The sequence below is a fragment of the Aythya marila genome, assembly GCF_965140915.1.
Source record: "Aythya marila genome assembly, chromosome: 20".
NCBI lineage: Eukaryota > Metazoa > Chordata > Aves > Anseriformes > Anatidae > Aythya > Aythya marila.
The window spans coordinates 4,795,994-4,823,058 of NC_139061.1; the positions used below are offsets into that span (position 1 = coordinate 4,795,994).

Consider the following 27,065-nt stretch of genomic DNA (forward strand, 5'->3'; position numbering starts at 1 on the left):
GGCACAGGGAGCCCTGCGTGCACTGTCCCCAAAGAGCGATCCCTGGGGAAGTGACAGCGGGACCAGACTTTGGGATGCGGGTGTGGAGATGCAGCAGGTTGTTACTTCTGCTGCTGGGTCAGGGCCAGGCCTGGACATGAAGGGCACACACAGATGCATGATGCCAAGGGCTTCCTCGGGGACATGGGAGGCAACAAGCAGATAAGGGAAGTAGAACAGAGTGGGAAGATACGGAAACAGATCTACAGAACTTCATATAAAAATGGACATCTCAGTTTACTCTTGGGCAATAATGATCTTGCTAAACACTTTTTAAGTTTTGGATGAGCAGATTCCTTTTGTCTCTGTTCTCATTTCTTATTTATCTTGTGCCTAGCAGGGATGCTGAACTTCAAGCTAGAGAAGATTCAAACCAAGGGAATAATTTGCAATGAGTTTTTTACATTGAAGTGTTAATTGAGATTATTTTTCTCTTTTACCAATTACAGAAAAGGCATTTCCTTCTTTGCTGCTGTCTATAAGCTAGTGGCATTTGATTTTTTTTTTTTCAGCATGCGTATGCCTGTTGTTTGTGTAATGAATCGAAAGTTTTGGTCCATTGCTTGTGTAAAAATTCAGTGACCTCCTGTTAAATGACATGAAACATACTTTGTAAGTCTGGTTAATATAAATAGGTATGCTTTTTCATGCATGCATATGTTGGGAAAAGGAGAGTATTCTTATTTATTTTTAAATCCACTCCATTCAGGTAAGAAAAGAGTTGCACTGGCTGTATGGTTTGTACGGGTTTCTGATTAATTGATGTTTATAAATGCTCCAGAAATCATGGTCCTCCTTTAGTTGTTTTTTTTGAGATAAAAGAGCATGTTGGAGCTTGCCATGAGAAATTAATTATTTCTGTCTCTGGTCAGAATGTCTCGGTCAACCTATTGTAATGCAGTGATTAGTTTTCTTTAATGCAGTTTATAAAAATTAAGTCTAAGAGGTGCTTCAGCCATGTTTTTGTGTGTTTTTTTTTTTTAACATGTCTTTAAGCAGTATTTAGTGGCTGCAGGCCATTAGTCCTTCAAATAGGCTCTAGTAAAGTTTGAAGTTTAATGCACAGAGACTGTTTTTACATTTTGTTTGTTCTGCAACTGTTTTGCTACTTGAACATTAACCTTTAATAGAGCTAAATTAAATATACATGTCCTGATGAATAATTATGAGATTGCAAGCATTTTCATTTTGAGCATAAAGCTTCTAAGGGATCGCAAATTTGACTAAAGGCTTAGTCATTATTCACTTTATAATGCCCATGTTATTTTTGTCTCCTAATTCCTTACCAATTTAAATTAAGAAAGCCATGTGTATTTGGAGCAGAATATGTTTTGTGGGTGTCCTGGCTTTTTACAATGGACGTTCTAAAAAGGGGGGGGGGGAAAGAGTGCACCCGCAGTTTTATAAAGTTCAATTTCTTTCATCGTGGCATTTTAACACACTTTTATAGAAATACCATAGCTGAAGCAAAAGGTTGTTGTTAGATATATTTGGAGGCTCCTGTAACAACTTAAGACACGGGTGGATTGAGACAATCCAACCTCTCTTTACGTTCAGCAGATGAACGTCCTGGACTAGCTCTGTCAGAGAAATGCTGAGCTGCAGAAGTGTGACAAAGCGGGCAGTCCTGCTAAAGGTCGGCGGACCTACATGGGAGAAGGGTGATGTTGTGACAGCCTGTACCTTAATTGGACCATACATAAATATTGTAGGGACTTTAACTCGTGCTACTGCTGTGACTTAAACTTTGTATTTAATTCTTTACCTGTACCCTCTGTCTCTGCCACAATAACATTTTAAGTTTGATTTATTATAAATATTTTAATATAGATAATAATAACGAAAAGTATTTGGCCTAAAAAGCATAAATGAAAAAGCTATGTAGTCATAAACTATGTATGTACAGAGAACAGATGACAAGCAACCTAGATTTTGTATTATGAACAGGGTAATGCCATAAGCTGTTGAAGAACTGAAGTAACAAAATGCAGCAGACTGCTACTTACAATGTCTCTGAGCTCAACATAACCCAGTACTATTCTTTTATAAACTATGAAACAACGCTGGCATATTGAAAAAACACACAGGCTCATGCTTAATGTGTTAACAGAGGTACAATAGACTTATTATGTGTTTCCAGAGACTGAGGGTGGTCTGAAAAATTAATGACTGTGGTGGTTGAAAATTAAGTGAACTCCCTAATATATACTGTTGTTGATCCACTGAGTTTGGTGTTTAGCATTCCTCAACAGGAGACTAAATCTTTGCAGCCATTTCACAAGAGATGCTGGCGCCCATAACAGAAATGTATTCAATAATCTTTTATAAGTCCATCGGACTCCAGCATTTTCCTATTCTGACTGGGAAGAAATCCCAGAATAAATCACGCGTGCGTACATGTCAGGTGTGTGCTAGGGACTCTCTTCAGTGGAAGGGAACCAACATGGAAGAATTAATTTTGTGAGAACTTACAAACTAATTTCTAATTTTTATTCGATTAGTAGTATGCGAAAAATAGGGAATAAGGGTCACAAAATCCAAGCTTCATAGAATTAATTAAATTTACACAATACTTCAGATAGTTATTGATCTGCCACTCTGAAAAAATACAGCTCAGATCTCTATAATCAAATAAACTTTTAGTGCTCAGCTGTGCAGGAGGACACAATTTTCATCAGAAATTCACTCCTGCAAAAGTGGAGGTATTTAAAGGACACCAGCTGTCAGTGGGTGGTACTTTTTGGATTACTTTTTTCCCCTGAAGTTCTCATTTTAAAAACAAAAATATGAAACTTCAAGCTGTCACATACCTTTGCATCATGACTGTCTGCACCCTGGGCGAACTGCCCTGTGGATAAAAGCCACAATGAGGAAAGCACACTTCAATTTAAAGGGTAGCATAGGTAAAGTTAACCAGCCATATTTTTTTAATCACATAGGACATGGAGTAATCAACATATGGAAAAAGTAATTCAAACTAGGGCCTGGTCACTTAAACTAGGTATTAATAGAGAAAAAGGGACACTTGTGCTCTGAGCTGTTTGAGTCACAGAAGTGTTACTGTTATCTTACATTTTATTTTACCATTTCTTTTTTAGATCCAGTTCCAGCCTTGGATTTAGGACAGCAACTTCAGCTCAAGGTTCAACGTATGCACGATATTGAAACAGAAAACCAGAAACTTAGGGAAACTCTAGAGGAATACAACAAAGAATTCGCTGAGGTGAAAAATCAGGGTAGGTTGCAAATGTGTGTGTTTACCAGCTTTTAATGGATACTGAAATTTAAACACTGGGATGAAATTCAGTTTTATTTCATACAGGTAGAGTTGACAGTAGGTAGAATTGAAAGTCAGTAAAGAGAGTACAGTAGTCTATTATTGCCATTTTTGCATATACATACGACTTTGGGTTAGACTCACTGCATTTCTTTAGAAGTCTTCTGTAGCACCACGTCGGAATGTGAAGCTGTTATTTGGTTGTAGCCTCCAGCACTGCCTGGAAACAACACCATTGGCTGAAGTTATATGTAGACTCTATATGATAGACCACACTGCTACTGACATCAAGCTGAATGTGCATGTGGGTGCATGTAGTACACAGACACACGCACAAAAAACCAACAGTATTTCATACATGGATACAAACCTGAAAAATGGACTTTTCCTGTACTCTGTTTTTCCCTTACGTAAATCTGAAATGTGTTGCTGGAGTACATGCAGCATACATATTTTACATTTACTCCAGGGACTATCCAAAGAACAATGTAAACACAAGCTAATACTGTTTAATTAAGTAAGTTTTAATGAGACCAGAGATTTAAAGCCTGTTGTCGTTAAGACTGTTAAGTTTTCTTGTACTTCAAAAGAACGTGTTTCTTTCACCAGGAAACAAAATTTGCTTAGTTGTACACCTACTTCCCTGTACATGGGACTTTTCATTTCCATATTCAATACTATGTTCTGTCTGGTACAAAGGTAAATATTCAAGGAAAATTTGGAAAAATTGAGGTTTTCTTATACTATGGAACCTTTGCACTGAAATGGGTAACATTTGAAAGCAGCATTAGCAACTAGGTTGGATCTCTTGTCTCATTTTCAGCAGAAGAAGCACCTGTGCACCTACAGATTTGCTGTTAACATAGAGGGTGTGGGCCATGGGGAGGATAGGTTCCAGCATGCAAAGATTTAGGCTGCACTGCAAAAGATGAGCTGTAATGCTCTACACCAACAGTCTTTTGCTGGAAATGCACAATAATTGCAGGTCACTGCAGTTTTCCTGAGGCTCTGTGTCCCATACACTCAGACATGACATAGGAATTCATCCCAGAAAGTAGAAAAGATTTTGATTTCCATAGTTCCATGCTGCAACTACATGTAAACTGCTTTTTGGTTTTGGTTTTGTTTTTTTTTATTTCCCCAGTGTGCACTAACTTCCTTTCTGTTTTGCCACTCTAGTGTTTGTGCTGTTTTTGACGCCTGTGCAATAGTTTTACGCTCTATTTCAAACAGGGTTTAATAAGATATCCAGGGAAAAGTGTGTTGTTAGCTAAGGGTGCTTTTATCAGTTAATCTCTTTGTTTGGAGGAGGGCTGTATACAAGCTGTACAATGCCTTTAAGAAACTTCTTCCAAAACTGGTATAAATGGCAGTGGCTAACAAGCTGCAGCTGACCTGAACAGTAAAGGAGGCACTTAGTTCTTCCAGCAGTGTAGGGGATTAGATTGTGCCTAAAGGTAAAAACGGATTTGTCACAAAAGTCATATTTTTCCCTGCATTTGTGCACTTCTTGCATTAAATTTAGTGCTTTTGTTTCCTTTTTAAAATGAAGCATTCAGAATTGGTAAGGTGCAACTCTGTGCGTTTCCTTGAGATTGTTAGAATGGAAGCTACTTATTTCGCTCTGTGCTTCTTCATGTACCTGAATACTTTGGTACAGCTCACATGTGAAAATACTAGCAGCAAAGGTACCTCCTGCACAAATAGTGCATCCTTCATCTGTATGAATGAACATCTTTTTGCATGTGTGAAGAGCATCCTTTGCTTATTCAGGAGATGATCAAAATTCCTATTTCCCAGATCTCAGAGAAGAATTTCCCCTTGCTCTTTTTTTTTTTTTTTTTAAGTCATGTCCCTTTCATGGCTTATTAATCTGTAATGAGACTCATCTGATTTTTGCATGGCTAGCAAAATCCCAGTCCTTCATTCACAAGTAGCCGGTTTGCTGGCAGTCACATTTTACCGCTCTCCCCCCGTTCTTGTGGTCTCTGTGGTCCCAGCTGCCTTTGGTATAATTCCCAGCCAGCAGACCTTATCACCAGGTATCTGCTGCCTGGTGTGACAGTTCTCTAGTCAAGTCTAAAAGTGCAGGCTTTTAAAGGATTATGCTCGGTTTTGTGTGTATTACTGAGATATTTTTTTTAAGTCGTGAGGCTTTACTTTTCATAGCAAAGTTTGTCTTTCTCCCATATTTCTGCCGAATGAGAAACAATTTGTATCCAAAGGTATTTTTCCTAAAGCATTGTTAATGGCAGCTGCTAATAAGCTGATGCCTTTAAACCACCCCATCTCTGTGTAAGTACATTGAAGTGTATTGCTAGCTGTGAGTCTTCTGGCAGTCTGACACTTTTTCCAAATTCCATTATTGTTACAAAGCATACTCTGGTGAATGTCCTGCTTTTCCTCTGATGAGCCCTATAAGGATCTGGTCCTTTCCTGTGGGTGGGATCAGAGGGCTTTCATGTAGGAGCGGATGAGGGCATGCAGCAAGACACTGTCCATCAGAGGCTCCGTGGTGACTCTTCAGGTTTCTGCCTCTTCTCTCATCTGTTACCAGGCACAGTTAATGCAAGAAAGCTTCTTTATCTGAGAGCAGGGTTTCTTCAGATTTCCTGGAAGACTGCAAGCACACTCTCAGAGCTGTAGCAATTGATGCTTGTGCATAAAACCCAGTGTGGATGACAAGGCAGTCAGAGCAACGGGAACATGAGGGGCTCCAGAGTGTCTGTTGCATCTGATCTACTGTTAATACAGCAGTTAAATCTTAACTGCCATATTTGTCATCAGTTGTGAAGCAGAACATAGCTATATCCCAGATATGTGTTCAATTAGTGTTAGATTGCATCTGTGCATGAACCATAGTAAAACTGCCTCTTTTTACACGAGCACAGTTATGTGAATTAACTGTCCTGTGTGTAAATGCATACTTAAACCCGCACTGGGACTTTATTAATCTCCACTCAGCAGCAAGCTAATTTGAGACTAGTCAATAAGGTGATATTATATTTTACAATTGATTTTTTTTTCTTCTTTTTTTTTTTTTTTTTTTTTTTTTTTTTTTTAAGTCATGTTAGAGGAACCTTCACTCTGCTTTCCAGCAAACTCCATTGATTCTTCTCAACCTAAACGCTTAAAGTTCAATTTAACATTTAGGGAGTAAAAGGTCTCCAAAGGGACTCATATACATTGATTTTGTGTCAGAGTTGAAGAGCTAAAGTTTAAAACACACTGAGCCTACAGGGTAAAGAAAGCTGTGTGTTGTGGAGCCACGTGGAGCCATGTAAACTCATTCTTTCCCTATTGTTTTTCTGTAGAGGTTACAATAAAAGCACTTAAAGAGAAAATCCGAGAATATGAACAGACCCTGAAGAACCAAGCTGAGAATATAGCTCTTGAAAAAGAACAAAAATTACAAAATGATTTCGCGGAGAAGGAGAGGTGAGTGTGCATGTGTGCTCTGTAGATACTGTAGGGGAGAGATGTATTTTTCTGTTTAATCCTGCCAGCCAGGATCCTTTCTTTGGTGTGCTGAGACAGCTCATATATTGAGTGATTCTGGTGATTTATGTGTTTGACACAGAATCATTTGATACTCAACTTTGCACAGAAAAACAATCGTGAAAGTGTAGGAGTAAAACAAGGACAGATTGTTGCTTGGCGGTAGTGTTGTGTGGGGGGTGTCATGTTCAGAAGGGTGCAAACCTGCTTTTATTCTTCACTAGCTGCATTGTCCTTTGTGACACTAATCTTTCTCCATTAGCCGACAGTGTAATTCAGTCCACTGTGTCCACTTTGTGTGTCAGAGTATCACAGTACAATCTGTACAACCCTGAGCTATTTCAGATGAAACACTGTACTCAAGAGGTGCATCACCCCTGCCGGTATGGCCATGTTTAAGAAGGGGCCTGTGTTCCTGAACTAGAACTTTATCCTCAAAATAGCTTGCACAGTCCTGTGTTAACAAGTATTTTAATTTTTACATTACTGTAATTTTTTTTCTTGAAGCATCTTGGATGCATTTCTAATCTTTTGCAAATGAGTAAGGAATGTTTGAATCTTGTAAGCTAGTGGGCAAACAAATCTGGCAGAACAAGACCAAGGGTCTTAAGAGGGAGTGCTTTCAAGCCAAGTTCCCTACCTTGAGAACTTATTTCTGCCATGGAGCGGTAACACTGAAGCTAACATATTCAACTTGCTGCGAAAGCCCATGAGTTTACATGAGCTTTTCAGTTGGCACATTGGTAGTTTAAATTCAGATCTGAGTGGGAAAAACCTACCTGTGAATGCCAAGGTTTTTTTATTCATCGATACCTGTGGTTACTCTCCGATAAGTAACATGCAAACAGTGACTTTAAAAAGAGCAATATAGAAATGTGTAAATATGAAACAAAATGACAGGTCATTGAATGCAGATAACAAAAACAAGCATGTATAAGAGAGATTTTGAGTTCTCAAAGCATATAATTTGGTATGAAGGGAACTGATGCATGTTTCTTGCTATAAATAGTTATCAACCTGGTCAGCAGTGTTGGAGAATAAATTTATGTACTCTATAGACCACAAGTAGGATGCTGGTAGTTTTATAAGCCAATTCACAATTCAAAAATCTGCAGAATATCTTAAAAGCAGTGTTATAAAAAGCAGTGTCTTCTGGGAGGTGTCGGATAAGCTCCCTTCCAAAGAGGAGTTTTATAACTTCTTTTGTCCACCCTTGAGCAAAGGGTGTAGCGCCTGTATGGCAAGATGATGTTAAAATGTATACTGCTGACATAAACAAGAAAATATTGCCTGTGGACATAAGAAATGTGAGCATACTAGAGGTCTGATCGTGTTATATAGAAAATATCAATGTGAAATTTGTTTTGAAATATGCAGATTTTTTTTTAAAGTAGCTAATAATGTTATTGCATTTGGCATCCATTACAGCTACGATGAAACAGCTGCCACATCTATTCAGTATATCACTTAATGGCAAGAAATTTCTTCATTATGACAGTAAAATGGAAATGTATCATTCTTCTTGTACTAACTTTGTACAACAGAGGGTGCTTGGTGACAATTTTCTTAATGTGTGTGACATTTCCAAAACAAATTATGCTCAAGAAAACCTTCCACCGAAGTTGTCATTTATATAGCAGTCAACTCTTGTATAATGTTCACAGCTTATGTTATGAGGTGGCTACACTGCTAAAATTTTAATAAGTGGGACTGCAAAGTATGAACAGTACTGCAATGTGACATGATTTATGGGTCCCATTGAAGCACCTTGTAGTCTGTGTGGTGTTGGCAGTTGTCTGATTACAGTTGAGACAGTTAATCACTCTATCTTCCAAATTTGCAAAATACAGATAAGTTGTTTAACATGATTACGAGCTCTGTTCTCACCTCTTCTTTTCCCTTTATAGAAAATTGCAGGAGACACAGATGTCGACAGCCTCAAAGCTGGAAGAAGCCGAACACAAAGTTCAAGCTTTGCAAACAGGTTTGGCATCGCTATTCTGACCTATACCATTGCTCAGGCTGGAGGTGAGAGGACAGAGATCGTTAGCTGAGTCAGGACTGTGTGTGATCCAGCTCTTGCAAGCGCAGAGAGATCCAACAGAGTTTGAACGTGCTTGGTGAATCAGAGCTTCTTTGGGGCTTCACACCTTAAGTGAACACTTGGGTTGCAGCCAGTCTGTTGGTAAACACAGTGGACAAGGCCAAGCACGAAGCACGTACAGAACTAGAACAACACAGCAATTAAAACAGGCTATGGAACTTTGCATCCATGTTGTGTTTTGCTCTGGTTTCACACATTTCTGAACTATGATAAATATTTATAGTGGTCTGAGTTCAGTATGAGCCCAATTTCCACCAGTGTTCCTTGCCTGTTCCTGTGACTTGCTTGCCATTAATACTTCTGTTCATCTCTGCAGTTTTATATATTCCAGCTTGGGATACATTTGTTTTTGTTTCCTTTGAGAACACAAGAAATGTTATTCCCTGAATTACTGCAATAAATATTTCAAATGAATAAGCAATTTAGCCAGCTTAATAAGAAATGAATAATGTCTAGCTTTGTTTAAGTAGAATAGAAATTGGAAATTTTTGCAATGTAAAAGTAATACCATACAAAATTGTGAAAAATCAAGATACGTTTTGCTAAGTCATAATGGTTTGCCTAGGTAGAAAGATAGAGCAAAGCATTTTTCATCAGGAGGTATACAGCTTTATTTATGGCTCAGTAAAAAAAATGGAGTAGTCTTTTTGCTTTTCACTACTGTTACAGTGCTGTAATGCTTCATGTTTATGCCTTTTAGCCTTGGAAAAAACCAGAACAGAACTATTTGATCTGAAAACAAAATATGATGAAGAAACTACTGCAAAGTAAGATTTCACTGTTTTCTTCCTATTTCTTTCTTCAAGGTATCACTGGTTGTTGTTTTTTTTTTGTTTGTTTGTTTTTTGGTATCCATCTTTTGAAGACAAAAGGGGTGGAAGAGGTTCAGGAGTCCAAATTTTTTTGGAACGCATTGTCATACTTTGGCCTCCTATAGAAAGATCAGGAGTCATCTTAGTTTATTCCACCCAATTCCCTGGTTGTGGCATGACAGTCATCGCTCTCCCAGGTACAAACCAAACTACACAGAGTGACATTTTTGGCAGGCTTTTGCCTTTTTGTGCATGTGTGTTAGAACATGCAGGTAGCCTCAAAAATGTATATCCTGATCTTCTTTATGGCTACTGTTTTCACTTACTCTCAGTTTAATTAACAGTCAATGCAGGAAACAAAAGAAGTGAGACAGATTTCTGCTGTTTTTCTTTAAACCTTTCATACATGTATTTAAAGGAATATAGTAATGAGAAGGAATTCTCATGACCAGCAATAATCCCAGTACTAAGCCGAAAGAGTCACTGTCTTTTGGAAATGGGATGGGAAAGGAAGAATCCATTTCAGATGGGTGCCCTGGCTTCTGTAAGGGCAAGGGATGGAAGATGCACCTCACATCCCTGTGCTGACTGGCCCCATCATGCTGGGAGGAGTGCTGTGGTCTTGTTTTTGCTGGTAGGTAAGTGCTTTCTGGTATGGCTCATGGCAAAGTCAGGTTTGTCAAGACCACTCAAATTGGCAATAGGTTTTAATTTCTTAGTGTATGGTTCTGCAAGCACAGAGGATTCAGTTCTTCACTGAGCATCTGGGGAGCTCAGTGCTTACAAAATTCAGTCCACAGTGGTTAAGAGTCAGTGTCCAGGGTTGAAACACCTTTTACATCATTAAAGATAAAGTTGTAGGTAATTTTGGGGGTCACTCTGTAACTCCAGTTTCGTTTGAGTTCCATATAAGGTAATTAAAATTGTTTTTTCCCCCCCTCGATTTCATCCTTCTCTAAGAGACACGTGCTAATGATGTTTCTGATGGAGCCTTAAATTACTGCAGATTGCCTTTATTTCCTTTTCTGCGCATAGCTGATGCTGGCAGATCCGTTGCTGGTATTTTGTCTTGCAGTTGATTCTGCGGCAACAGTCATAGATCAGGGCTCAGTGATTGTAGGCACCGAGCCTTGTAACCCCTGACCCTTTTCAATGTTTTTATTTGCAGAGCATTTGCTTCGTTCGTTTTTTCAATACTATTTCCCTAAGTACCATAATTTATACTGGGCAAAAGATGTACTCTTAAACTGTTTGTTTGCACTTGTAATGCATTTCATTTTTTCAGAGGGATTCACATGGAGATGTTTTCATATAATCTTGAATATGATTCTTAGCTAATATATAGAGAATTACATCGAATTAGTAGCATCTGCAGTAACAACAAGTTTATTGTGTTCTGTAGCAGAATGATTATGGAGGCTGGTCTGGGATATAGGGATCATACAGCTGAATCCTGAAGCAGACATTAAGCATGTACTTTATCTCCCAAACTAATGTACTGTGAAAACAAACTTGTAGAACCTAATAACAGCAGAAATATTTTATCATTGTTTTGGATATTTATGGCAGGAATAGTTCTTGCATAACAGCAGTCGTCTGTGGTGGTTGTAGCCCAAATTTTGCAATATGGAAATCTAGAAAAACATGAAAAGGGAACTGAATATAGTCAGTGAAATTGAGTCATTTATTTTAATTGTAAAAGCTGGGAGAAATGTTGAAAAAACACCAATAAAAATGGTGAAAGACAGTTTGATTCTTTTCTAAAAAGAAACCCTCTTTTGATCTAAGTCTAAAAAGCTACTTGTATTGCCAATTTTAATTTTGTGTTTTAAAAACATGTGATTTTTATCTTAGGCCAGAATTGTTAGTTTTACAGACACTTATTTGATGCAGATGAATTGGAATGCCTTCAGGAAAAAAAAAGATAATTGTCAATTTTTTTTAAGCTAACAGTACTTTTAAGATTTTCAATTTTGGAGTAGATCAGTCTCTTAACTGTTTGTAACTTTGAAAAGCTTTAAAAAAAAAAAAGAAAAAGGAAAAAGAAGAAGAAGAAATACATAGTAAGAAGTCTTCAGTATCAGCATTGAGGAGTCTGGATTTTGTCCTAGTGACCAGTGGTTTTGATCTTGAAGCTGGGAATCACTTTGTCAACTTGTTTGTTTATCTTTTGGTGGTGTTTTCAAAATGTCCCAGTTCGAAGCGCTGTGTGCAGAACGAGGTATGGAGGTAACTGGCTGAGCCTGATGCTAGCAAGGCATCTTCAGACGAGATCAGTTTCTGGACTTAAAATCTTGGGTCATATTAGCTGCTGCCATCCCATTTTATAAAAATCCCCCTTCCCTTTGCCAGTGGCCAGGTACTACATGTGCAGCAGGAACAGGGATGCTCCGAGCGCCCCCTCCTCCTGGCTCCCATCACACAGATACCATGCTCACAGGGCGCCGAAGGTGTTAATGACAAAAAGAAGTTTGTTGTGTGCAGTCATCACAGCCTGTCAGCTGGAATATCAGAAGCTGAATTTGACAAGATGGCAGCAGAAAAGTTTTCCATGTGTAGGCTTGAAGTAAAATGTAATTAGCCTTTATGTGCAGAACAAGGATCCATTGATGAATACAGCTGGTCTTTGTTTTCTTCTGTCATTGAGTGTGGGAGGTAAAAGTGTTCTTCTTCATGTTTATTAATACAAGATTCCTTAGACAAATGGCAAGCACAGTTTAATATTTGTTGGAACACAGAGGGGCTTGCCAAAACAGTTGTTGTGTAAGAGGATTTCAAGGTTTTCAGATTATAATCATCTCTGGGTTAAATAAATGAATGATTACTCTGCCTTTTTCAATTAAAGAGGCACATCCTCTCTCGAGGCCTGATACTGATTTTGTTTGCTGTCCCACACGTTTCTATCAGCAAACCTGGATTTAACCAGCACTAATGAGTTTGATCTGGAGATTCTATCAGAGCTGAAACTGAAAAGCAAACTCAGGCTTGAGTTTCATGAAAATTAAAGATTTCTTTTTTTCCACTAGTGCAACAAAATTATTTTACTTCTTCACCCTCTGTAGAAAAGAACAGGACAAAATTCATTTGTGCATTTCCTTAGTTTTCTGGGGACAAGCTGTCCTCCTTGCTAACGTGCTTTTTCACTGCTGTTTCACTGCGGAGTCCTAGCAAGTGTTTGAGGTTCCCAGCTGAGCTGTTAATGCTCCCAGCCAGAGCGGTTGAATTCCAGTTCTAAATAAATTCCAGAGCCACCTCTTTGCTCCTGCCCCTTCTCTCCCCAACGTAAATGATTTCTAATTGGAAAAGGATCTTCGGTTGTAGCACATGCAGTAGGCTTGTTACATTACTGTTAACATGTGGGTTGAGGCTCCCTGCCTTTGATGAAAGAAAATATCGAATTTCACTGAAATGCTGCATTTTCACCAGTAAATGTTAAATAGTCTTGTGAGGGTTTTAGGCACTGCACCCAATTCTGCAATAAAAAACCTTTGTAAATAAGACAGAGCAAAAAATGTTTAGGTTTCAGTTGTCAGTCAAAGCAGCTCTGCCCCTGTTTTTTGTTCCTGTATGATTTTCTGGGAGATGCTGACTTCTTGTTCTTCTAAAAGTAGTGTACGTGTAGAAAATTAAATGGAGGAAAAAGATTTTAATATTTACTGAAGGAGTCATCCTAAAACAATTCCTTTTAACAACTTACTGAAAAAACTGCTCTCCAGTATATGAAGCAGGGTCCATTTATAGATCAGACTGATTATTATTTTTTGGCAATATAGTGGAGGATGGCACAGGATGGCATACTGGTGTAGCATCACTAAGACTGTACACTAGTGCAGTATTGCAAATTACCTCCACCATATAGATCCAGCTGACTTGTTTTAATCCTGGACTACATTTTAATGAAAACTAAATCAGGAAATGGCAAGAGTGCAGTTGATGAAAATGTGGCCTGTGAGCTGGCAGTCCCTGCTTTGCGATAAGGGAGAGATTTTCTGATGTTTCAGGACCTGAATCTGTAAACTAGACTCACAAGATTTCAATATCAATATTTAATCTTACTTCTCCTGTGGTGGTCACAGACGTCAGCCGGTGAGGCTGGGGACACTGGGGTGGGCACCGCATTGTATCTCTTACAAAGACTGTCTCTGCCCTAAAGAGCTTATGGTATGATATCATGACACCACACAAGAAGTTAATGAAACAACTAGGTAGGCGCTCAGGAGCGGGAGGACAAAGTAATGCCTGTTTTCATCCGCGTATCCTGCTTGGAAATAAATCCTCAAGTAATCTGCACAAAGTCAGAGGTGGGTGACAGATGGGGACTGCTGGGAAGGAGGCAGGCAATGCTGTAACACAGGCAGGAGGGCTGCCGGAGAGGTAAACATCCCCTCCTGTTACCTGCACGCGAGTGCAAGGTGCTTGAGTCACCACTCCTGGGGACAGGAAGCGTTTTTGGGGGATTGGATGCCAAAATACAGGGACAGAAGGAGACGCTTGTGTTTCCTCCCTGTTTGGGGTGAAGGGTGCTCCTTCTACTGGTTATTTAGTGGATCTGTTCTTCAGGCATCGATGCAAGATAAAGTTTTAAATATGTGGATTTTTGCACAAAAGGAGTGCGGGGCTGGGCTCGAAGGCAGAGGAGCAGTAATTTTAGTCATGAGAATTATTTCTACTTAAAGTTACGTGATGAAATTGGAGTTCAAGTATTCATGTGAAATCTTCTGTTACATTGGGGCAAGTCTCAGTTAACTTTGGCTTCAGGGGAATAATTCCCTATATATACTGAGAATTGAATTTGGCCTATGAATTATTTACTTTAATTTTTTTTAACAAATCTTTCTTGTTTAAGTACTAGCTCGTACCGATATATCACTTTTCAGATGTTTGTAGTCTTCCATTTTGACAGTGCTCAGGGTCAAACTGAATAAAAAATAAAGTCGTGCTCCCTCCAGCATTACATAATTACTGTGATAGATGTCCTCAAATGCTGCTTCCCCCCATTGAGCATGAAATACTGTAGTTAGGGTGGTTGTGTTGAACATGACATGAAATAGCTTCTCTTTGCTGTGCCTTTAAGGTCTTAAAGTTTCCTATTTCCTGTTCTTTTGATGAGTCATTAACTTCTAATACTCATCTCTGGAATTATTGCTGTATTTAAAGTGATTTCCCTAAAAACAGGAGATGGAGAACTTCATTGGCCATGCGTCTTACAGCCTTTTCTCTTCTTAAATTTCCTAGTCACACAGCCATCGGTGAAACCCCAGGAGTAGTGATAGTAGTGGAGGGATGAGAAAACAGTGAGGATGTTAAAAAGAACTAAATTTAAAAAAGCAAGAACAAGTGAATGTCTTGAATCTTACAGAAAGCTCTGGGTGCATTTTACAATCTGAGACATTTGTTAAAGGTTTCAGCTGTGCCTTATGCAAAACTTAATAGTCACCGTGTAACAATGTATTTCTTAATGCTAGAAATGGAGATTAATGAAAATGCTTAATGAGATCTTCATTTCAATTTAAAGCTCTTGTGTGAAGCAGGGCTGGAAAGCTCCTGTGCAAACCAGCTTTTTTTTTCTTTTTTTTTTTTCCAAATTTTGGGTTCAGCCTCCAGTCAAAACAGAAAAATTGCAAGATAGTTATGACAATAAAGCACTCATCCATGTGAAGTGCTGGGTGCTTGCTTTGCAACATTGTCTTTACTTTTGGGTAGGGAAACTGAGGCACAAGGAGCAAGTGTAATGCTCACAGCCAACAAGTCTGGTCTTGGCTGGAATCTAGAAATATGTGGACACCAGAAACATAAACCACAACTGGCAAGAATAATTTTCTTGTAATCTTCAAGTGTGCATTTATGAGAACTCCATGGAAATGGAGTATTTAGAGTTTGTAGGAGTTAGTACCGGGCTGTGTTGTTTCTTCTGCTAGGCTTGTAATGCTTGCAAGTAGTTAATGTAACTTTCTGACAGCACAGTAGTGCCCTAGGTCTTTCCAGGGTTTTTATTTGTTTGCTTTTTAACCTCGAGTGAGACTGTTCAGATCCTTTTTCTAGTGTAGCCTAAAAGCTGGTGTTATTTAACAGCCCAAAGTAGAAAAAAATAGCCTTAGGGTATTCCAGCATATTCTAGTCATCACCCTGTTACGTTATCTGTAACCTTGGGTTGACATGAGATCCTAAGCTGCAAATCTTTAAATAAATACAGAATATTGCACCAAAGGGTCTTACCCTACTGTGCTTGCCATGCTGGTGGTCATCCTGACTACAGCAGCTATAGCAGTTCTGACCTGGGTGTGAAATCACAGGGAAGAGGCTGGAGTGTCCTCGGTTCATGAGTCTCATGAGGTGAGAAGGGGCAGAATGGGCCCTGTCCTGGCCATCCTCACGTGCCCTTGCTGGAACCAGACCTCCTCAGGCTCCTGCAGGATGCGTCCTTCTGCCGAGCAGCAGAGACCACCAGCGTCTTCCTGCAGCCCCAGCCTGCCACCAGGGACCTGCATGCCCTGCGAGCCTGACAATAGGGCAGCCCAGTTCTTTGGAGTGGTCTTGTCAGGGTAGCTTATTTTTATCAGGAACAGCTGGACTCGGTGAGGTGCATGTGGGGGCTTCGTGAGGATGAGGAGCGAGTTACGGGGAAACAGCCCCCTTCTCGAGGCAAAGGCCCATCTGCACCCAAGCATGCGCAGGGCTTGGGCCTCCACGTCCTGGTCTGCTGGGCTTGGTTGTCATGCAGCATTCTCATGGAGGTCTACAAAGGATAATACCTATTTTTTTTGAATGCAGAGTACCAAAGCAACAGAGTAATTTTGCTATAGTACCACTCGTGAGGTCTTGGCCTCGATAGCAAGGAGGCTGTGTGGTACTGCCCTGGCTCCTCGGCACGGCTGCTGCTAGGCTGAGGCTGTGGGGAAAGCCATCAGGAGGAATCCGTCAGTCATCAGAAGCGAATGGTTCATCTGTTTTCGAGAGGGACCTGTCCTGTACGATACGCCGGATGACCTATTTCCAGTCACAAAGCAAAGCTCTCCATCAGGCTCTCAGTTAAGCTGGCAGTTCTTGCGGTAGCCTCCACCTAGCTGTGCATTTAATACATAGGCTTTCTGTACTGGCATTTACTTGAGCCTCTCCTTGCGCTCAGAAAATGGATTCCAGCTGCGTTTCCCACTCCCACGCAATAATAGTGCGGGCGAAAAAATGAGTCACGTCGTATGTGTTGTGCTGCCTCGCTTCATGGAAAAAGATGGCCACCCTGAACGAGAAGGGGTGTTGAGGAAACTTTGTGAGGGCCTGAGCACAAAAACACTGGGTCCTAGAAAACAGACTTTCTCCTTCCTTTATCTCCTTTCCCTTTGGAAAGCCGTGTGTTTGCCATGGGAGCTGGGGGATCCACTCTGCCATGTCCTGCATTGCTCCACACAGACAGCACTTGCACTCATCCATTGTTTTCATTTCACTTTTTTGTTTGGCTTTCTAGAACAGGAACATATTCATAGTCACTGTCAGTGGCTGTATCTGGCCCAACCTTCATTAAAGTGTCCATATGCTGTTTCCTCATTAGACAGGTTTTTCAGCGTCTCATTAAAAATGTACCTAAATGTGTTTCATCCCTCCCCTGCCTTAAAATGTTACTGCGATGCCACAGCTGTAAGCCACATTACTACAGAAACAAGAGTATTATACTTTCCGTAATTGCTTTAAAAATGTATTTCTGTTTTGGTTTTGCCACCGTATCTATTAGTTCCGTTGATATTGGGAATTTTTAGGTGTTCACATTGCATGGGGTAAAGTCTGCAGAACAAAATCCTACAGCTGCATAGCGATGCACGTCTTCTCTGCCACCAATGATGGCTTTCAAACTTCTGACAAGTTTTTCCCCTGCTCACCTCATGTAAATCTTTGACTTCCATTTTAACCCTTATCCTTAATGCGTGTGGCTGAAGCACAGCTCAGGGAGAAGTATCTGCACTGGACATCAGGGAAGCATGTCCTATCTGGTTCAGCCTCTTCTAATCATCCTGGAGACATCACTTAATGGGAACTAAGAAATATTGTCTCATTTACATATCCTCTGATCTCAATTAAAAGACAATAACGCCATGTGAGATTGCAGTTTTGTATGCCACAGAAAATATCTGGTATGATGAAACCTCAAATGAATCTTATTATCTTGAAATTTTTAAAGAATGTTTTAATGAATGTGTTTTTTAAAATTGTATCTTTGAATAAGAAGCTGAGAATCCCAAACATAAGGAGCTAGGAACCAGGACCGAGCACTAATTCAGGGATTTGGAAGAGAAATGTTGGCCAGCTCGTGGAGCAGAAGGGATAAGGCAGTATGGTGCAGGCACTAAAACCAAGAAAAACAATAGACAGCGTGCAGGCCTGTTAATAACTTCATTAGCATTCATGTAAAGCATTAAACAAACAAATGCATTTACAATCCTGTGAGCCTGATATTATTAACCCTTAACATTTATCTAGTGTGTTTCTGGAGAGGCAGATCACAGCAAAGCCTAATTAACAGCCTTTCTTCCCTGTGTTTTTTTTTGTAACATGTTGGGAAACTGAGTCACGAGGAGTCTGGTCAGGGATGCAGAGGGCAATCAATATTGCAGCAAGGATCAAAAGTAGGATATCAAATCACTGGCTAGAAGGACGGGCTGCTTCTTCCCATTTTCACTTAGATACGTCTTGATGCTGATTGAACACTTGCTGATTGGATTTCATGGCTTTTAAGTGCCTTTTAGCAAGACGTTTTGAACAAGAAATGAATTTGACTGAAGCACTACCTTAGCGTTACCGGTCTTTTGTAGTAGTCTTTCAGTGGCTCGTAACAGATGGTCTTTGGTTACTTGTGATCAGCAACTACACAACCTGTCTTCATTCCTTCCCTCAAAATAATGAACTTACAACTGATTACAGGATCCCCCCCAGCTAGGTGCTTTGTCCTGCCAGATGACAAACGTGCCCTCCTGCACCTTCTCCTGAACAATCTCCTGGCTGGACCACTCAAACCCAGCATTGCTGGGCTGGAGTCAGCCAGGTTCCCAGCTGTACTGATGAGTGTAGGCCTGATTGAGTTGGACACCTATAACTGTTCCCCTTCAGGTGCATGTGATTGCGTTGGCAGTGATACAGAAGCCATAGCCTTCAGGACAAAGCAATATTTATTTGTTTTACAGAATAGAAAGCATTCTAACAAAGGATTAAACCCAAGAAAGGTTTGAAAGTTTTGTTTCTTAGAGCTTTGCTAGTTCTGTTATCCCACCTGTAGTGCTCTTTCTGGGCTCAGTTACTCAAAAAGAATTATGTTCACATACACACACTTATCTTTGTAGCACCACGGCAGCTTTTGTCCTTCCTTTTCCTTCATTTGTTTCAAACTTCAACACTGGGAAGAGTCTGCAGAGTTGGTGGAGGGGAAGACTGTGAAACAGGTAGCTTTCTTTCCATGGTTTCCTCAAGAAATTGTATTTACTGATGTTTCATTTCCTGTGTATTTCTCCACTTACGATGTCTGGATTATTAACCTGCCTGAATACGGTGGTTACATCAGATAACCTGAGGGGCACATCTGCCTTTCATAAAAATATAACACCCATTTCCATCATAGTGAACCATGTCATCTACTAGCTGGGTTGCCATAAATTGCTGTGAAATGCACGCAGCCTTAACCAGCAGTGAGGAGAGCATAACTTCACCATGGAGTAACTAACCGTCTTAATAAATCTAAATTCACTCTTTGCTGGAGACACTTCAGGGAAAGTGGCAACGATTTCTACAGCCTGTTATCCCACGTGGTCACGGTAGCAGAATGGGTAAGTAGAGTTGTTCCGCGGAGGGGTAGCCGGACCCTGCTCCGTGCTTCCCCCTCAATGGCTGGGAACCTCTGTCTTGTGTAAAACAAACAAAAAGCACCGCCAAACAGCCGGTTTTGCAGCCAGAGTGCCCAACATTCTTGTTCAGGGCCGTCATTAAAAGATTTCATGAAACAGCCTTAAAAATGAAAAGTTTCCTTTCTGAGAGAGAGAGAGATAATTGAACTCATTGATTTGTTTCACGGTTTGTTTGCCCTTTCATTCCCTTCCTGAGGTGCTGTTTGTTGAGGAATGTCTCCAATTGCCAGAAAGACAGTGGGGTGTCTAATATTTCCCCGCCAGCTCTCCTTTCAGCCAGAGCAGAGTACTGTGGCAAGCCTCCGATATGAATTTTTAATGCAGAACTTTATAACATAGCCCTTGCAGCACGGCTGCACTACTCTCTTGAGCTTTCAGATTTAATGCTCTGATGAACAGAGCACAGACTTGGGGCATTCGACAGCAGTCAGAATTAACCCCTACATTTCCGAATGTTGTACCAGTTAATTTCCCTGTAGATTAATACCAATGTGGGTGGAAAAATTCCAGACACTCCTACAGTGGAGGAATATCAGAATAACTTGGAATTTGACTCCAGAAACTGTCTGTGATGCATGTTTTTAGCTTTTTCCCTCTTTCTCTACAAATAGGAATTTTTAAGGCTATTTACTTTTCCTGGGCTCAACAGTAAAGCAGTCCTTCTGTATCGGGTGTAACAACCCTATCCTGCCCTGTTTGAGCTGTGATAAAGACCTATGATGGTATGCTAGATGCCCAAAAGGGGGAAAAAAATTGAAATAGCTCTGTAAGTAATAGTCACAGACTAATTACTGGTAGGAACGTTCCTCCAGATTGTCTTGTTTAGTTGTTTATGCCATGAATGACGATGATTTATCTGAGGGGATTTTGCTCGTTTTGGAACATGATCTTAACTCGGTGTGGATGTTCCTATTAGCCCATCGTCCTACTCAGGTCTTTCCTGACTACGAAGTGGAGAAGCCCAGCAGCGTAGATAAGTAGTCTGAATTATTACTCTTCAGGGCATTAGCGCTTGTTTGTCAGTGTTGAAGCTCATCCGTCATAAAGCTGCCCGTTCACCTGCCTTGTTTTCATCTCTGGAATTTTTACTCTTCCACAGCCCTTGCAAACCTGAATAATTTTGCTGTACTGCGGTTTGTGCCACTGTGCCGTTCATCAGCTTTTCTAAATCATCCCTTTACTTATTAAACAATAGCAGGCCTGATGTATTATCTGGAGCAATATTGCTCTGCAAAATCCCTTAAAGTCTGTTTGCATAGTCTTTGGGTTTTGTAGCCAATTCTTTTGGCAGCGGAGCATGTCACAGCCAGGGCTGGCCTTTCAGGGACTTTGGCAGGATTTTGTCAAGAGAAAAATGCCGCATTTGTAGGTTTGACTTTGATAATGGAAAAGGAGTACGATGTGTTTAAATCGTGATAGAACTGCTGTAAGCCAGAGAGAATTAGATGGGATGCAGAACATGCAGAGGTGTTAATGGCATTCGGGAGAAAGACTTAGCGAGGAGTTTGTCGTCTGGTGATGTTAAACTCTTTGCCTTAAGCCCTTGCGAATGAGACATGCATGTTGTTCTTAACTGATACCACGGAAGTACATTTACACTTTTTAATCATAAATCAGCATCTCTGCTTTGGTGAGACATTTGCACGTTTACTTCAGATGAAGTCTCTTAAGCAGCTTGTCTTATTGATTACAGACCCAAGATTGTCTTTACTTCCTCCACTGTTATTACTGACTCACGAGATTAAGGTTTTCAAGGCTTGTTGCTAAATGCAGAGAAATCCCATCATTTCATTCAGTAGTTCTAGGCATCTATTAACTTTACTTCTATAAAAAAAGCCATGTGTTTTGATAGAAAGCTTAAGATTTGTGGAAAGGACACTCCTGTTTTCATGTACTGTACTGGTAATTAGCTCCTACCTCTTATTTTTGTTGTGTCAAGTATGCTACCTAAAACAAGGCTGATGACTCAGTTTTGCCATATGTAAAAAGGGCACATGGGGTAAGGCAAGGCTTTATTAATGTGGATAGTCTTTCAGTCCTTGGATAGAAAAGTGGAAGTGCTCTTCTGACGCTTGCATTGTAGCCTGTAAAAATAAATGTACATAAATAGAAGCACATAAAATGCATTTGCTGACCATTCATTTGAGCACTGCCATCCATTAGATCATGCTGTGATGAATGGAAATATTCTTCTTTCCTGGAGACCACACCAAAGGAGAAGGTGCATATGGCATCTGTCATAATAATAATGCGGCAATACCACTGACTACCCCGTAGCATGGGCATTATAACTCACTGGAACGGGCGACTTTAAGCGTTACAGCATTTTTCATTGTTTTACCTATGTGGTCCTTTAATGTGGGAGTCATCTGCTCTTACTGAGTCAAAGTGGAAATATTTATTTAATGAGTTGTAGCCGATTTTTATACGCATAGTGGCAAAGTTGAGGAACATGACTCATAGGAAGTAAAAAGATCAACAAATTCAGTGCCTTCAACTGTTTCAAGTTCCTTGCCACTGTCCTTCCCATCTGGGGGAAGGGAACGAAGACGGCAGGGGGGCGAGAGGCTGTCTCCCAGCCTGAATTCCAGAGGCGCCTCTGCCTGATGCTCGTTCTTGACCTAAATTCTAGCGATAGGCAAACAGGGGTCTTCCAGAGCATCTCAACCTAGGCGCCCTCAGTGCTGCTCAGTTTCTGTGGCTTTGAAGTTAGCCTGGGTGGCCAGAATGATCTTTTCCTGTTCCTGACCCAAGATAAAACTTTGATATATATATTTTTTTTAATTGCATGTGATCAGAGAAAAGTAGCTGCTGCAGTAATTTATGCTTTTTAATTAAAGATTTTGAAGTTGAGATATGCAGGATCTGAATCAGAAGATACAGAATCTGTATCTGGACTTCTTACACTGGGGAAGTTAAGGATGTTGGCTTGAACTCGGGGCTCAAAGCCAGAATTTATGTAAGTTCTACTTTTAAAAATGCAAGTAAATGACCAGAATGGCTTGTATTTTTAGGACAGAGGTTGAAATAATTAAATTGTAGCTGAGTTCATAATATTAGCATCTTTGAAGATCATAGTAAGGAAGTATTCCTCAGTAATATACAGCAGCACTTTTAATAACTTCACAGGCCTGGGTTGGTTTAGATTTGTGGAGCCAGTAGGGAAATGTGCATTAGCATTGCAACTTGCCATCTGAGTGTGACAACAAACAACTCCTCCTATTTGAATGCTAACAACTGACAAGTCATTTGGTATAGCCATTTGCCAGTTGAATGGCTTAAGCAGCTTAGTTTTAATTAAACAGAAGCTTCTGTGTATGATATCAGAGAAAATAATGTTCTACTTAAAGCTCAGTTGTTTACTGTTGTCCCCAACTTGCTGAAGATACCGAGTTTCTCTGTTGTGGCATTCATCTTGTGCAGTGTCTGCCATTTCACTGCAGAATTAGCAACAAAGGCCCTTTTGGGCTATGGCAGAGCCTTAATCTGGTGGTTAAGTGCTAACTCAGCGTTGCCTCATGGCAGCAGTTGTTGCTTGTGCAGGAAGAGCTCCGTGCACAGACCGCAGAAGTGGTTTTCATCCCAGAAACACGCAGCCTGGGGCAACCTGCAGCCCTTCAGGGCAGGAGCCAGAGCGCTGTAACCGCTGGGAGGAGAGGACTGGGAGCTTATCGATAACTGGATAGAGGTCGGACCTCCTCTCAGGAGGTGCATCTAGCAGGAAGGTGAAGGGAGTGATAATCTGTGGTAGGAAGAGCATTTTTTTGGTGGTATATCTGAAATTAATTTCATAGGGAGCAAATGACTTTGTCAGGAAAGGGAAGTCATGTCCTTTGCATTTCACTCCGCAGTACCTGGAAACTAGAAACCAGTTCTGTTGGGGAGCCGTGCCGGAGGTGATAACCCTGCCATTCTGCTGCTGCCAGAACGAGACAGTTCGGTGGCGAACGGCAGAAAAAGGTCACGTTGCCAGACACAGTTCCTTTTCTTAATCACGCTGCTTTTCAACTGATATCTTTTTAAAACGTCCTTTTTTTATTTTACAAAGAGTACGTGGCGTGGGATCACTGTATTCTTTGGCTGATATTCCTTCCCTTCTCAAAGGGAATGGTGTAACATGAACTTCTGCACGACAGATGAAGACTTAACACTTAGGCTACTTGAGATTAGACCTGTAACATCATGCATAGACAACTGATTATAAACAGCCTGGATTTCAGAGTTGTTCTTTTTGATTTCTGTTATCAGAAAGTGTCAGCCACGGCACTCGTTTCCCGGTTACCTGATCTTTCTGTGTGCTAAAAGCCATGAGCTCCAAATAAGCCAAATTACTTTGCAGGAGTTTTTCCATCCTCTTTCTTTTTTTCTTTCAATTTCCTTTCCCTTCCCCTTCAGTCCTTAGATATTTTGAAAATCTTTGAGTACATGCGGCAGTATATGCAAAATGTGTAATTCTGATGCTACACCCATGGTAATAAGGAGGTAGCCCGGGTCTTTTGGAGCTTAAGAAAATAATAAAAACCCAGAACTCACAAGGTTTAGTTCAACTCGTGCTTATTGGGACAAGTATTTCACATCTTGAACTAGAACCTCTTGAGAATGATACAGCCTAGCATTGTCTGATTTATTTAATCACATTTACATGAAATCAGATATATTCATCAACAGAGAACATTGTGAGCAAACTGAATGAAAGCATTACTCAACAGAAGTTCCTTCTCTGATAATAGAAAATATCCTTTCAGTTTCAGCTAGCAGAGCTGCTGCTTGTAGCTCAATAGCAGATCATCCACTAAGAAAACGAGGGCCAGAAAGCTACAGCTATCTGTGACTTCTCTGTTAATTCCCTGCTTGATAAATAGGTGTCCAGAGCTCCTGCCATTGTGCCTTAAGGACGTTGTTCATCAACCCGTACGTAGCACTGGGAAATTCCTAACCGGAGGCAGGAAGGAGTGACCTGCGTTGCTGTTTGTTTAGAAAGATAAGTGATGGTCTCCATTTGGGCATGTTTGGAGAAGGAAACGCTTCGGTGTTCTCATTTGCTCCAGATTGGGTCTGGACGCCGAGCTGTCTTGCAGGCTGGGTCCACCCTTTTGCACGCCGGTCTGCACTGCAACATGCGCAGCTTAAGGCAGAAATGTCCCTTCACAGCAAGCGACTTGAACCTGTAACTAGTGGCAACTCAGTTATGTGTACACAAGCTTCTTTTAGTTGAATAAAATCAACATTAAATTAGTATTTATTTACAAGATGTACCTTGGAGTAATGGATTAATTTTCAGGCTCGTATTCCATTAATTCTTTGGGTGAAAAGCTGGTTGTTTATTAAATGTAGAAGCGAGGGGGTTTGGATTTAAGTTGTGTTTGTGACTGTCACTGGCAAAAAATGTGCACAGAGAATGGGATAAAGTAAATAATCAGCAGAGTTTTGTAAGTTATTCGTGTTTGTGGTCAATTAAATTTATTAGTAATTTTTTTCTTGACTTCTTCTTGTCTGTATTAAATATACTGAAAGTTGGTGACTTTTTGTGTGGATAGGAAAAAATGCCTCGTTCTTCTTAGAACTGTAAGGATGCAGTTTTTTTGCTCTGATCGTGCAGGTATCTGGAGTTCCCAAATTGCACATTATTGGTCTTTTCATCGTCTTGGCATATCAAGGAGATCTTGCTGCCAGTCACAAAAGAAAGATAATGCAAGAGACTTTCTCAATGTCATGTGCTTCAGAGTTTATGTTATAAAACAGTTTATCCTTTTTTTTCCAGAGCTATCTACATTTAAGGGCTTTGTTTTGTACGCTGTTGCGAATACATTTGCTGCATGCATTAGTCATTTACAGTACTTAGATCCTGTAACTATTAAATTGTTAACATTTGGAGCCAGCTATAATTATCTTTTATTATTATTATTTTTAATGGGCATAGTGCTTTCTTTCCTCTCTAGCTTTCCTAAACATTGGAGGGATCTTTAAGGTATCTGTTACACTGCAGTAGTGGTGTTTGACTTCTGTTTATCATTCTTGTTTTCTTATCTTTCTAAAATACTGGGACTGCTAAGAATTTTTAGTCTGCATGAAGCACTTTGTTCTTCTGAATGTCTAAAATGAGTATCACAGATCAAAATATACCTTAAAGTCATGGCCATGCAGAATCAGCAGAACTTCCATGAAGTCTTTGCATTTGGTGTCTCTGATGGCTGCTGTATGTGGTACCCCCATTTGGTGAAGCCGCTCTGTAGACCTGACCCAAATACCAGTTGATGTAGGTACTTCTTGCTTTTGATATCAAAAACAATACAAGAAGTGGATAGTGCCAATGCTGATCACTGGCAATTCTGCTCAACATTCTTTTTTCCACGCTCCTCTTACTTCCAGTTAGGAATGTGTGTTTTTCTTTCACTTTTATTTCAAAGCATGAGTGGCCTATAAATGAGCCTTTGGTTTAATAGTTGTTTTTTCTAATTCCTTTTTGTATTTTTATCTTGAAACCATTAAATCTGGAAGTGCTTGATTTCAGAACTAATTGTGCTCTTTCTCTAGGTGTTTATTGTTTGATAGGGGAGGATGTATGATGGCACTGATGCTGCTGCTCTCATCTCGGGGAGACTGCCCACAGGCAGACATTTCTTTGAGCTTTTAGTTAAGATCCTGGGGGTCTTGGAAGAGGTGGAAGACCCTTAGCTATGTGCAGTGTGTCCAGTCAGGCAGCAGTACTGTTAAGTGAGCTCTGTGTTGATGGTCTAGATCAGTGATTTTCAGTGTGTTCTGCAAATTCCTGGAATTCCAATGCTTATTGCTGGGAGATCACAGGAATAACTGTGAAAGTCAACCAGTCACTACGTGCAAATGTGCTCTACTGATGCTTCATCCTTTAATGGAAAATGCCAGGTAATCCAAAGATTGGAAAGGCTGGAAATAATCTTGTAGATCCACTGGCGTATAAATTTAGTTGGGACTCTTTCACAATCTCTTGTGATCCTCTGCCCCTGCTGGATAATTGTCCATACAGCAGCAGTGACTTTCTTGTCTTTTCTGTATTCATCATCCTGTCATAGTTGTTGTTGAAGTTTTATATATACAGTATCTCGATGTTGAGTATGTTGGACCAGCTTAACTCAGCAGAAAACCATTTCTGTACAGGGCTTGTAACCGATAATGGGTGTACTTTCGCCCTCTTCACTGAAAGGCAGTGGCCACTAAATATAGCCGAGTGAGCTATTTTTGATTATGTAACATCTCTATCTGTCTGTACACTGATTAAATAATCTATTTTCTTGGCAAAGGAGTAGGACTTAATTTTCTATTATTGATCAGAAACATATTTGAGCCGTGATACAGATGACTTATTTGTCTTGCTGCCTGTTGGATTGATTTTTGTCACCACCTTGTCGTCGGTGATGCTGTGGCGCAATACTAGCGCGGAGCTGAGCCAGGCAGAAAGCTGGCAGCGGTGAGAC

General features: G+C 40.3%; 1 protein-coding gene across 8 annotated transcripts in view; it reads left to right on the forward strand.

Annotated features, from left to right (window-relative positions):
* CUX1 (cut like homeobox 1) overlaps positions 1-27,065 on the forward strand; it is a 268,491-nt gene that overhangs the window by 130,434 nt on the left and 110,992 nt on the right. For all 8 annotated transcript variants that reach the window (XM_082776240.1, XM_082776233.1, XM_082776234.1 and 5 more), the window contains exons 5-8: positions 3,138-3,275; positions 6,631-6,754; positions 8,722-8,798; positions 9,619-9,685. In XM_082776240.1, coding sequence (XP_082632366.1) covers positions 3,138-3,275; positions 6,631-6,754; positions 8,722-8,798; positions 9,619-9,685 — 406 coding nt within the window. The remainder of the gene's footprint in view (positions 1-3,137; positions 3,276-6,630; positions 6,755-8,721; positions 8,799-9,618; positions 9,686-27,065) is intronic.